This window comes from Vulpes lagopus, chromosome 11 (assembly GCF_018345385.1).
Source record: "Vulpes lagopus strain Blue_001 chromosome 11, ASM1834538v1, whole genome shotgun sequence".
Taxonomy (NCBI): Eukaryota; Metazoa; Chordata; class Mammalia; order Carnivora; family Canidae; genus Vulpes; species Vulpes lagopus.
This window is the reverse complement of record NC_054834.1, coordinates 30,793,640-30,805,753: the sequence shown is the minus strand read 5'-3', so window position 1 is coordinate 30,805,753 and position 12,114 is coordinate 30,793,640. Positions and strand designations below refer to the sequence as shown.

General features: G+C 45.5%; 1 protein-coding gene across 3 annotated transcripts in view; it reads right to left on the bottom strand.

Moving 5' to 3' along the window:
• The window catches only part of PBX1 (PBX homeobox 1), a 291,605-nt gene that overhangs the window by 29,390 nt on the left and 250,101 nt on the right, over positions 1-12,114 (bottom strand). For 2 of the 3 annotated variants that reach the window (XM_041774090.1, XM_041774091.1), the window contains 3 exons: positions 10,058-10,217; positions 2,739-2,851; positions 1,287-1,376 (listed from right to left, as the gene is read on the bottom strand). In XM_041774090.1, the coding sequence (XP_041630024.1) occupies positions 1,287-1,376; positions 2,739-2,851; positions 10,058-10,217 (363 nt within the window). The remainder of the gene's footprint in view (positions 1-1,286; positions 1,377-2,738; positions 2,852-10,057; positions 10,218-12,114) is intronic. The other variant, XM_041774092.1, reaches the window with a different exon arrangement.

Below are 12,114 nucleotides of genomic sequence, written 5' to 3'. Positions count from 1 at the left end.
CCGGAGGCAGCCAGTCCCTTCTCCGGACAAGTCTGACCAGGAGAAAGGCCCACTCAAGCTCCAAGTGAGGCGTGTTTCTCTGAATCTTCTACTCAGTACCGCTACCCTTGCCCTGTTTAGATCAGTCGTGATGAAGCCAATCTCTTTCACAAATACCCCTCTTTCAAACCTACTCTAGACCACTCACATTTTCTCTTTCCTGGGCTAAGAACTGCTCATTCTTTCAGTCACTCCTTGTGATGAACCAACCAACTGGTCGGTATTGGGTTGATTCCTTCCAGTCTTGCCTTAGCCATGTCTGATTTGACCAATGCAGGGTCCAGGGGACCAGCACCTCCCGCACTGTAGACACGGTACCTCAGTTAGTAGAGACTCGGATGATGCTAGCGCATCGTGCCTACCTTTCCTTCCGTCCATCCCCAATTCATTTGAATCATCACAACAGAAATAAACGACAACAAAAATCATCACCATCAATCAGCCATAGTTTTCTTCTCGAGTTCTTAGCCCGTGGTTCTACGGGAGCCCCCCGCAACCTCTAAAAGCCCAGGAAATGACCCCTGATCTACACAACAGCCTCCTTTTCCAGGCTGCCTCTCGTCCTAGCATGCTGTCACCGCTGCTGAGATAGCGGACGATTGATCTGAGAAATCAAGTTGGATTGCTGTCCCAAATCCACATTCGGTTCTCCTTGTGTCTGTCTGATTGATTTCACTCTGTGCGACACAGCTTGTCGCTATGAATTTTCATGCTAGTCAGAAGCCGCCAGCGCGCCCAAGAACCAGGAGAAGATGGTCCCGCACCCCTCCCCACCCCTCCCCACATCCCCAGCCTCTGTGTTTCATTTCCTTCTTGTTTTCGTCCTTAGACAGACTGGACAAAGGTTCTTTTGCAGACCACAGACCTGCATGCGAGGGGTTTTGGCTACCGGTTTGCCCGCCCGGGTCCCCGGGGCCCCGGCTCGTGGTGACATTTCCTACCACTGTTGTGCTAGGTGTCACCTGTTTAGCGGCTCCTCTCAGCTGAAGGCGAGTGGCCGCAGGTGCCATGCGGACACTGATTGCGTGTGACAGCCCTAGACGCCAGCTGCCTGCATGAAGCCTGCCCAGTCGCCACTTTTCGTGTGGGGAGGACGCTGCCGATGGCGTGGCCGATACAGAGACGAGAAACTAGGGGACCGTAAAGCTAAGATAGGTCCTACTAAGTGGCATTCCGAGCCCTATGGCTTTGAAATAATTGGTTAGGATAGAATAAACACAAAGGGTGGGGGAGCCTTGTTTTCTTACACTGATGCCCTGCGGACTGTACATCTGACTGGCTGCGAGTCCGTCACTGTATCCTCCTGTCTGGCTGATAACATGGCGAAGGGTATCCACCTAAACAGATGAACAACAGAGAGGAAATTAGTCAGGGGGATGCAGGAAAAGGGAGGCAGAGCATCACAACGCGGCCTACAGTGCGGGCGGGCCAAACGTCCAGTCCTCGCGGAGGCATCCTTCCTGGGAGGGCTCCGCTCGGAGGAGGCGGCCTCTCTCTATCTGCCAAATCCGTTTTCCTTTCTGAGTTCAGTCAGCAAGACGGTAAAATGGTCAAAGAAACCTGGGATTCCCACCACTGAATCTAACTCCCAGCGCTGCAGGAGACGGCGGGGCGGGGTGGTGGGGGGCGGTGAGGGAGGGCAGGGAGAAGGAGGTGCCCCTGGCGTACAGGTCCCCCGACATAGCTTCTCCTTCGCTGCTACCCTGCTCTGCCCAGAGGGGGCTCGGCAGCCACCTCACCGAGAGCGGTGTGGACTAACACCGTCCTCTCCGGGACTCCGGTGAGGGCCAGCTGTATGGCCGCTCCGCTGGCCTGACCACGGCTCCCCACACTCGTCCCTAGGCAGTGCTTCTGGAATCACTGGCCAGCTGGTCGCCTCCTGTGCCACATGCAGGGTGGGAGAGCGGGCTACCGTGGCTGAGAGGCTCCCCCAGCCATCCTGCCCCCCGCAGTCCACTCCGCCCTCTCACGGCAGGCTCTGTGCCGAGGCAGGAGGACGGCCTCCCGAGGTGCAGTGAAGGCAGGCCGTTCGCTAATGGACACCGAGGGTTTACGCCACACGACCTGGTGTTCGCTTCCCAACGTGGGCTCTGACTCACGACCAGAAACCCAAGTCCCCTGACCTCAAGGATGATTGAGAAGATGTGGTTGGTCAACCCGGCTGGGTGGGTGTTTTTAAAGCTTGAAACAAAAACAGGAGACACGAAGGCATTTGCCTAGTCACCAGTCACCTCCTTATTTGGCAAATATTGAGTGAGGGAGACCCACAAACAAGAGGGAGGCCTGCAATGTGAGACAACGGACTGAACTTCTCCTCCCTTTCCCTTCAGCCAAGAAAGAATATGCTGGTTCCACGTGCCTGATGGGCCTTGGTCCCCTCACCCCGTGGTTGCTCTCCTGCCTTCCCAGTGTGGCTGACAAGCCAGAGCCAAATGCATTCACAAAGTGTGGACGAGATTCCCCACGACCATGGTTGTCTTTGTTTTGTTTTGGTTTGGTTGTCGGCAAGATTTTGTTTCTACATTTCTCTCTTTCTCTCTCTCTCTCATTTCTCTCTCCCTCTCTCTGTCTCTCTGTCTCTCACCCTCTCCCTCGCTCTCTCTTCCTCTCTCTCTGGACAGAACTGGCAAGTGCCAAGACTACCGAGGGCTCTTGGGCTCCAATGCATTCACCTGGTGGCACATTGGCTGGGTCCCTACCTGTGACTGCACGTTGGCTCCAACCTGGGCCCCTTGGTAAGAGTCCCCATTGAGTGACTGCACGCCCATGAACAAATCTCCAGAGTTTGACATGTTAAAAGAACTGGAAGAACCTGGAAAGGAAAGAGTGAGGCACCTGAATCACAGAAAGGAAAAGGCTCAACCCCTGCAACTAACAGCCAAGAGGAAGAAATGACATGCAAAGCAACCCCCCAAATAAATACCAAAATAAAAATAACATCAACAGAGTCTGGTTAGTAGCATGAAGAACAGAGCAAGCAATAAAGGGTGCATATCGTTCATGTTACGTGAAGCCACATGTCACTGCAAGTTGCCAATAGGACTGTGTCCCCTTAACAACTTCAAGCTGAAAAAGGGAGTATTTCTTCTCATTTGTTCTCAACTTAGTCTATTTGAATTGGAAATGGTCTCCAGGACCTCTCTTTCATGCCCATAAAATTCTAGGGGTTGCCAGGGGACCACAAGCTGAAGAATCTGGGCTAGCCAATGGTACTTCTGCCACCATGATGGAGCACATGAGCTGTCCGGCTAGTTTCCAAATATGCCCCCACCAACCCATCTGCCCTCACATGGTAAGCAGCCCTGGTGGGGGGGTGGGGAGTGCATGAAGGCAAGGGCCCACAGTAGGGCTGGGCCTGGGATGGGAGTCCATTGACATTCCCTATTTCTAGAAAGAAGGTCAAGTTCCTTGCTGGGTGGCAAGCAGCCTGAGAGAGCCTCGAGGACCGCCAGGAGATGTGAGAATGGTCACTTTTTCCCTTGCCACCTGCTATCACGGAGGAACATGAAACAGAATAATGGGCCAGGAGTTCTGAAGCATGCATGAAATATGAAGTCCTAATAATAACGCTCAGGACAATCATAAAAATGGGCCTCAGGAAGAGCAGTCAACCCTTGGCTTTCATCTCCCAGAAAATTAGTCTTCTCCCAGATAGCCTCCAGGCAGCACCTGGGTGGCACTGTGGTACACTCAGCCCACCCTCGGCCTAAACACAAGGGCGTGGTGAAGCTTTCTATTATTCTGAAGTCATCGTGCAGCTCAGCGCATTAGGAAAGAAAGCTCAACGTGCAAGGTTTGGTTAAAACATGACGTTAGCCTAGAAAAGGAGAGACCTCAGGGACCCAGGTCAGTTCCACTCTATTCCCAACTGTCTTGCTCAAATTGCACTCTTGTCCTAACATTCTGGCAGCCATCATCCGTGTGGGATGGCCCAGCAATGATGCCCAGCTCTGGTACTTTCTGAATCTCCCAAGACGGGGACCTGCGCTCTCCTAGAGGGCTGTCTTCTGGAGCTCAAGAGAAGGCTTTTTCTGTGCCATAGAAGAGTCACTTAACTAGCAATGAATTCTGAACCCTGCCATTCTGCTCCATGTTGAACTGCTCTGAGTATATCTTCACACTTTCAAGGGGAGACCCACTTAGAAGACCCACTTAGGTCCACTTGGGGAGACCCTCAAGGTAGGAAGCATTTCCATTTTTCTTTGTTTGGGGGATGTCCATCCACACCCAAGAACCAGCTAGCTCCTGTGCTACATAAACTGATCCCCCACTCTCTCTTGCCGTGGGAAGAAGGGAATACTTTCTCTGGAGGGCAGGGAAGGGTGACCTGAGCACCATTCAGGGAACTACGACGTCCCCATAGCTCTGCAACATGTCCCGTCTCATTGGGCTCACCTTTCTCTGTTTAGCTTATTCTGCAAGGATGTAGATGACTGGGGTCTTGAGCAAAAGAGGCCCAAGTCCCAGGCAGGGCAGCTTGCCCTGGAAATTTCTTCCAGTAATGTGGTGCCAATCTCCCCAGCATGCAGGGGAAGCAGCGCATGGCACAGATCACGGATTCCCAGGTTGAGAGACATAATTCCCAGGCCTGCGTGTCCTACCTACATCCCTCTCAAGCCTTTCTTTTAATCAGAGGTAACCTCCATAATAAGAGCTATTTTATCATCGTTGTGGCAACACATGCTCACATTTAGATGGCATCAGAACCAAGGACGGTCAGCTCTGAGGCCCCAAATTGTGAAATTGTGACTGTTTACGTAATATCAGAATTCCGCCCCCCCCCCCAACCCCGGAGAGTGTTCAGTTTGATGCCCAGATACTTTCTTTCTCACCCAATCAAATGTCATGCAATAAACCCACACTCCTTATGCCTCGCTGATGGTTTACTGGAAATCAGCACACAGACTGAGGAATTGGGAGAGACCCCCAGAAGGGCTGCGCTGGTGCCAAGGAACATGGCATCCGTGGACCCATGAGGGTATGAGGGTATGGAATGTGCCATTTACAAGATACACACTGCAATTGACACAGATGATTTAAGAAATATATGTGCATAGATAAATTGTAAATATGTCTGGCTGCCTAATGTACAGAGAGATAAATATGCGCATATCAATGGCCTTCATGTACAAATGCATTTGAATCAGAGCAGTAATTGCAGGAATAGTCCGGGTGCTCTTGGCTCTGCAGTTCTGGCATTTTGTTGTCCCTGTATAGCCATGTACTACACAACCATGGCCTCTGACTCTCTGATAAGTATCTCGAGGCAGGGATGGCTCTGAGAGAAAAGGCCACGTGCCACCAACGCAAGAAAACAGACAGAACCCTGCACAAAACTCGAAATAAGGAAGAGAAGACATGTCCTTCATCTGGCACTGGATGTCAGAAAAAAAAAAAAAAACTCAACACAGAACGGACCACTCCCAGAGAAGGACATACTTCCTCGCCCAAGAGTGAACAGGCCGCCCGGGAGGTGCTGCGGATGCTCAAGGAACTAATACAGAAGCATCTGCATTGCTGAGAAGGTCCATCAAGAACCTCACCTGCAGGCGCCTGTATAGTAATCAGCAACTACCAGAAGCACACTCTAAGATGTGCTCGCCCCTTAAAAGGTTCTGAGCTTGAGTGGGAAGGGAGGCAAGTGGCTCGTTTAAGCTGTCATCCAGACATCGGGGGCAGGTACAGAGCTACATCCGCACTCCACTGGACAGACAAGAACTAATGGATCACCTATGGATTCTAATGCACTGGCTCAGGCAAATATAAAGATGTGGAGATGTGTTAACATCCATTTTCCTAAGATCATTTCCTAAAGACTGCATTTCTATTTAAAGAGTCTCTAGGAGACTTAAATGTACTCAAGAAAAAAATGGAATAATCATAATTTTAAAAATTCTTATGAATTATGATTCATAACTGATGTTATTATGATTTTTAATCATAATTTTAAAAAAAACCTAGAGTACTAATGATAAAATCTAAACTTAGAACAAGCTTTCTACATTGGCATAACTGATGCTCTGGGCTAAAATTCTGCCTGTTGTGGAGGAATGTTTTCTGTACTGTAGGATGGTCAGCTACATCCCTGGCCTCCATGCACCGATGCCAGTGGCACCTGCCTCCTGAAACTCTGACAACCGCAGGTCTGCAAACAGCCCCAATGTCCCCTGAGGTACAAGTTCACACTGTGGAGAACTAGTGATGGACAATAAGAGGGGATTTACTTTTTCTTACTGAGGAACTCGAAGTGTTTAAAAGCATTGGCTCGTTATTCCTCATAGCACTTTTAATGAAGCAGATATATGACAAGTGTGGTCCCAATTTTGCAGTTTTGAAATCAAGGCTCCAGAGACATTAGGTGGCAGTAGGTCAGATTGGACGCTCAACACCATTTGGAGGCTCAAAAGATGGAGCCTCTTTGCTAGATGTGACTTCATTGTGTCTCAGGCTGGTTTCTCTATTTTCTATGGTTATCCCCCTTCCAAACTCCAAAAATCATTGTTACTTTCTACTCAGGACGAAGCACAAGAGACAAAGGCCATCTGGTTCAACGGGAAAGCCTTTGAGAAGGTGCACATGGCAAAGTTCTAGAGTTCTAATTCCGGCAGGCTGTGTTTTCATTTTCTACTTAGAAATTAAGGGAAGAAAGAACACAGCAGAAAACATCAAAGGGATAAATTCTTTCACTTGGTTTAAAAAGAAAAAAATTCTAAGAGTTCCCATGGATTTACTGTCAGCCAACCTCCCCGGATGTGTTACCTCCTCTCTAACTGTGGGTATTATATACACAAACTTCTCCTAGGAAGCCAGAGTCTAGGAGTTTTAATATGATCGTCTTCCCCCAATCCAGAAAAAACACCAAACCTTCTATTAGGGGGTGTAACAAATACGTACAAGGGCTTGCCACTAACTAAATAGTGCCAGAGAAAGGACTTCCATGGCTGAGCCTGCCGGTGTCCTTGACACACACACTGAGCCAGGAAAAGAATTCAAATTGGGGGAGGAAGTCCTTAGGCTCAATAAGCCTGGGATTACTTAGCTAATCACAGAATCTAATAAAATATCAATGCTGATGCCATGCCACGGCAAACATTTGTAATGCATAAGCCAGTTTCTTTCATCTCGGATGCTAAATGTTCTCCAGAAGATAAGGTGACCTTCCAGAAGGGGCTCCATTTTTTCTGAGATCTCATTCTTGCCTTTATAATCTCATCAAAAATAGAAATGAGAATGTGTCCCTCTAGGTGAGTGCAGACTTATGGATCCAAGGTTATAACTATTGCTTCGAATGGTCCCCATTCTTGCTTTTTGTTTTCTTGGAAACTTAATTTTCTTGCCTTCCTTCTATTCTTCCTGTTTGTTCTCTCCATTCTGCACAACTCTGCTGGTGTCAAATATGAAGCATGCCAAGTATCTCTACATGCTTGCTCTTCCCCCCACGGGTCCTCGCCCAAAGTGATTTTAATGAATTATGCTTAAGGACACAGGAGATCAGCCATGTATCACCGAACAGGAATATTCATAAGTGACCTAAATAAAGACACTGAGGTATTGCTGGTCCACACAAAAACTTCTAGAGGGAGGAAGATTTACTTGCAAAGTATCCTCTTTGCAGTAGAAATGAGTATGTATATTTAGTAAAGCTTCTGGGGGTGGGGAACCACAACAACAACCCTGTTCCAATATTAAGGATATAAAAGCTCCCAGGTTCCAGAACTCTAGACTTCAAACTCAGCCCACATATATTTCACTTATTAACCTTTTATTTAAAACTTGTACCTATTTCAATGATCACCTACCCTTCGGAATTATCAAGGAGCTAGTATGCAACTTCATAGGCACCCTATGTGAAAAGTCTGACCACTTTCAAGTTCTTGGTTTATCTGTGCAATGATCTGGGCTCTGTTAAGGGCGAAGGAAAATACACAAAAGCCCGTGTCTAACTTTTCCTGTTAAAACGTTGATGAATAAAAATCCTGTGCTATTGCACATATACAATAGTATTTTCTTTTGTCTCTACTGTAAGAAAAAAAAACAAAAAACAAAAAAGCACTACAAAGGGGTTCCTCTGCATATTATTTCCAACCACCCAGGCACAACTGGAAGGCTTAGCTCAAATTTTCCATAATAATTTACTCTGTGCTTAGAATAGTCACATAAGTTTAAGCTACCAGAAAAATTCTTTAGAAAACTGTAATCATTGACTGACATTCCAAGAGAGCCAACATAATTCTTAAACACAGAGCGGGGGTTTAAAATGCTTACTTTTCTCTTTTTAAGTGCTTTAGAAAAGAATAAAAAGTTAGGCTTTAGTAATGAAGGGAGTCCACAGGGCCCTTCTAGGGACTAGTCATAAATCATGCCCAACCATCTGCAATGCAGATATTATCAGGGACAGGAAAAAGTCATTTTGATATCTGTTTTGCATTATGATAACCTTTGCAGGAGTGGTGAGTGTGTTTTTGCTAATGTTGACAGGGCTGTACTTCTTCCAGAGACAAGTGCACATGTCTGCCTAGCAGTGTGATTCAACTAGCGTTGGCCGAAGTCTGAAATGCTTAATAGTTGACCAGATGGGGTAGAAGGAAACTCTTGGGTTAGTGAATCTCTTAGCCTTGATCCTCTGTCAATCATGCCATGATGGGGAGAGAAGGAAATGCACACGCACAACCCTCGAAAGGTAAATATGCTCCTTAGAGTTACCCAACCTGGTGTGCTGGGAAAAGTACAACTAGACTGCATTCTACATTGTCTTACCATGTCCATGCCTATGAAGCCCCGGCCACTCTTCATGTAAGATTCCAATTAAACAAAAGAAGGCTGTGATGGTACAGCCCAGTGATGGTTCTCCCAGTGGAGAACCTTATAACAATTTAGGGCATCTAGATGCTCACAGAAGACATTAGTGTGTGGAGCCTTACAGGTCTCCAGGAACAGCCCACCATACGGTAGAAAGAGAATTTGTTTTAGTGAAAAAACAAGCCTTGGGCTCGAACACACTTCCCAGAAATGTTAGAAATTAGATTTTTCATCACATTATGGTCAAACACATTTGAATTTGTGACCCTTCAAGTTGGAGATAATCTTCTGAGATATACAACCCACCACCAAAATCAGTGTAGCTGGTTCATAATGGGGGGCAAATATCACATGATCTGAGACCAAAAGTATTTAAAAAGGAAGTAGCTCTGGTTTTCTCTTACAAAAAAACCCAAAAAAGTACCAACATGCCTTCCACAGCATAAACACTAAGGTTATATTTTATGTATCATTGACTACGTTTTTTTTTTTTCAAGTGTGTAAATTCACAACTGGTGGTATGAGGCAAACCCCAAAATATCTTACGTTAGCCTAAAAACTCTGAAGTTAGTGATATAATGCACGTTCACTAAAATAAAACCAGGGGCGTAGTACATGACTAATAACCGGAAAACTGGAATCTGAATAATTTGAATTAATGACTGGCAGTTTTCTTTGTAGTTTATGTAAAGAAACCAACAAATCACAACAGTAAAGAATAACAACTATAAACAATGTAACCCCAGTCTGGCTTTGCAGACCAGAGCATTATAATGAGGAATACTCTTGCTGAGAATGTATGCTAGTAGGTCACCCAAACAGTATGTGATGGGAACAGCAAAGTAGACAAGGATAAAAACTTTATATGAGCCAGACTAAATGCTACAGCTCCCAAGGGATTAGGTCCAAGTATTAGATCTAGCTCATTGTCATCTTTGAAAGGATAATGTGAAGCTCTTCTCATCAAAACCAACCAATTTAGGCCTGTCCAACTTGGACATATTATCGCAAACCTCCAGGCAAGCCCATCTTATAAACAGTAAAACACACTGCTCCTTGGAAATGAAAGGAAAAACCCAAAGTGGCATCAACAACAAAAAGGACAATCAAATACATAAGTTAACCAACTGGAAACCTAGAGAGTGAAAGAAAACCCCAATGTAGGAAAAGCAAGTATAAAAATGGAGCACGATCCCCCCAAATCAAAGAAAAAACTAACCAGCTGAGTTAGGAGTCGAGGGTGAGTTAGCTTGGCTTCCATGGGCTGACACATTGGTAGCAGTGACAGCCGTTTTGGCAGCATAAATATTGGCTTCCTCTTGAAATTTACCTATGTTCTTCTTGTACCGGATTCGCTTATTTCCAAACCAGTTTGATACCTAGAGCAGTTTAAGAGAAGAGGAGAAAGTTAACATTCCGTCCTACGCAAACATCTCAGGGGAAAAGGGGGCATCAAGAGAGGGTTGCAGGCAGGCTGCACCCCACCCCCCAATCCTATTCTGATTTTGAAACATCAATGAAAACATCCGAAGGAAGAGCACCGAGAGGGGCCATTGCATACAAGGAAAGTCTCCTGCTTAACACAACACCATAGAGCAAAACCACTGCCGCAAAAAGTTCCTACGGAGGAGCTGCTCATTTGGACTCGGACAGTTAGTTTAGGGTAAGCATTTTAAACTTGCTTACTCTTAAGAACGTGACACCAAAATAAACATAGCATTTCAGGGGAAATGTTACATATCAGTGCTAACACTGACTTGGAGCAATCAAGAAGCACAGGTTTTCAAACATCCATAGAAATCTGTATCAACATATAGGTGTTCGCACCGAAGGATTAATTTTAAATATTTAGAATTTATGTAATGCTAACACGGACTAGATTCTTAACTGCATGTACTATATAGACCTTAGGATCAGTATAATCCAATCCGATAGATTTCACCAAGTTATTTTGTGCAAAGCTTGGTGTTATCTACTCAAGGGAAAGCTGAGCCATACCACAGATTATTCCTTTGAATTCCAGGCTTTAAATGTTAAAGCCAATACACAAAATAAACCTAATTTACTTTCATTTGTTAATTTATTTCCTTCATGTGGTTCACAGCAGCTGTCCTGGCTTGCTTCTGTGTCCCCGTTCCCTTTTTACCAAGACCTCTGCCAGACACAAGAGGAGATGTAGTGAAATTCAGGTTTTACCCTTATAGTTCCTGCCTTATGAGGAACGTTTTATACCCCATATTCCAGATGTGATTTCAAACATTTTAAAATACTGTGTGTGTTTTTTTTTAATAAAATTACAAAATAACCTATGGATTTGGTGAGGGAAGAGGAAGTTGATAACACATGTACCACATAGTTTATATTTACCCGAACAGTGATAGATAAAGGAAATTTTTGCAAAACTACAGTTACCTTGTAAATACATTAGCAAAATTTTAAAATCTTATAAGGTAAGCCCTCCTATGCCTGTGTGGCTTATGCTACGGGAGAAATGCCAAGCCTTTGTTATCAAAACCAAACCATACCACTGCAGTATTAGTAAATGAGAGGAAAAAAAATTCAATGAGAAATTGCTTTATTTACTGTAAATGCTGCAGTGCCTACAGAGAGTTATGCTAGGAGAGGAAGGGCACTCTGGGGCCATTTTAGGACCACAGTATATCTAATATCATTCCAAAACTCATGCTTTCCTTGATGTAACTTTCACTACTGATATGAGGGAGAGGAAAAGAGGCAATGAGATTTTTCTAAGGTAACTGATGAGTTGGAAGAAAAGGGAAAAGATGAAGGTAGTTTGGGAGGGCTTTTGAGGAAGAAAAGAAACGCCTGAGGTCTAGTTAAATAAGCTACGTGAGAAGAGGAGAAGGAACGTGTTGTGGGAGTGACTCCCTCCTCAATGAGAAGAACAGACTGGTGAACAAGGTGCTTAGTCGGTTTAGGCATTTCCTACAGTATCGGATGCCCTGAGCCACGTATGCAATCAGTGCTTTCATTAATGAACTTGCCGTTCACAGCTGTGGAACATCTACTATGTGCCAGACACTAGAGACACATAGAGGACAGACACAGACAGGTAATACAGAAAAAATAATCGGTTCTCTTGGGAGAGTTTAATCACATCCCAAACATCTTAAGTTCCAAGAGTCTGGGCTGAGCCATGGCAAAGTCCAGCAGGAAGGAAGATACACGAGCTCGCTGTGCCAGGAGAATCTCATCTGAATATATTCAAATAGAGGTATACTTGCAGCTATAAGCAGAGAAGAGATCTCTCCGAGA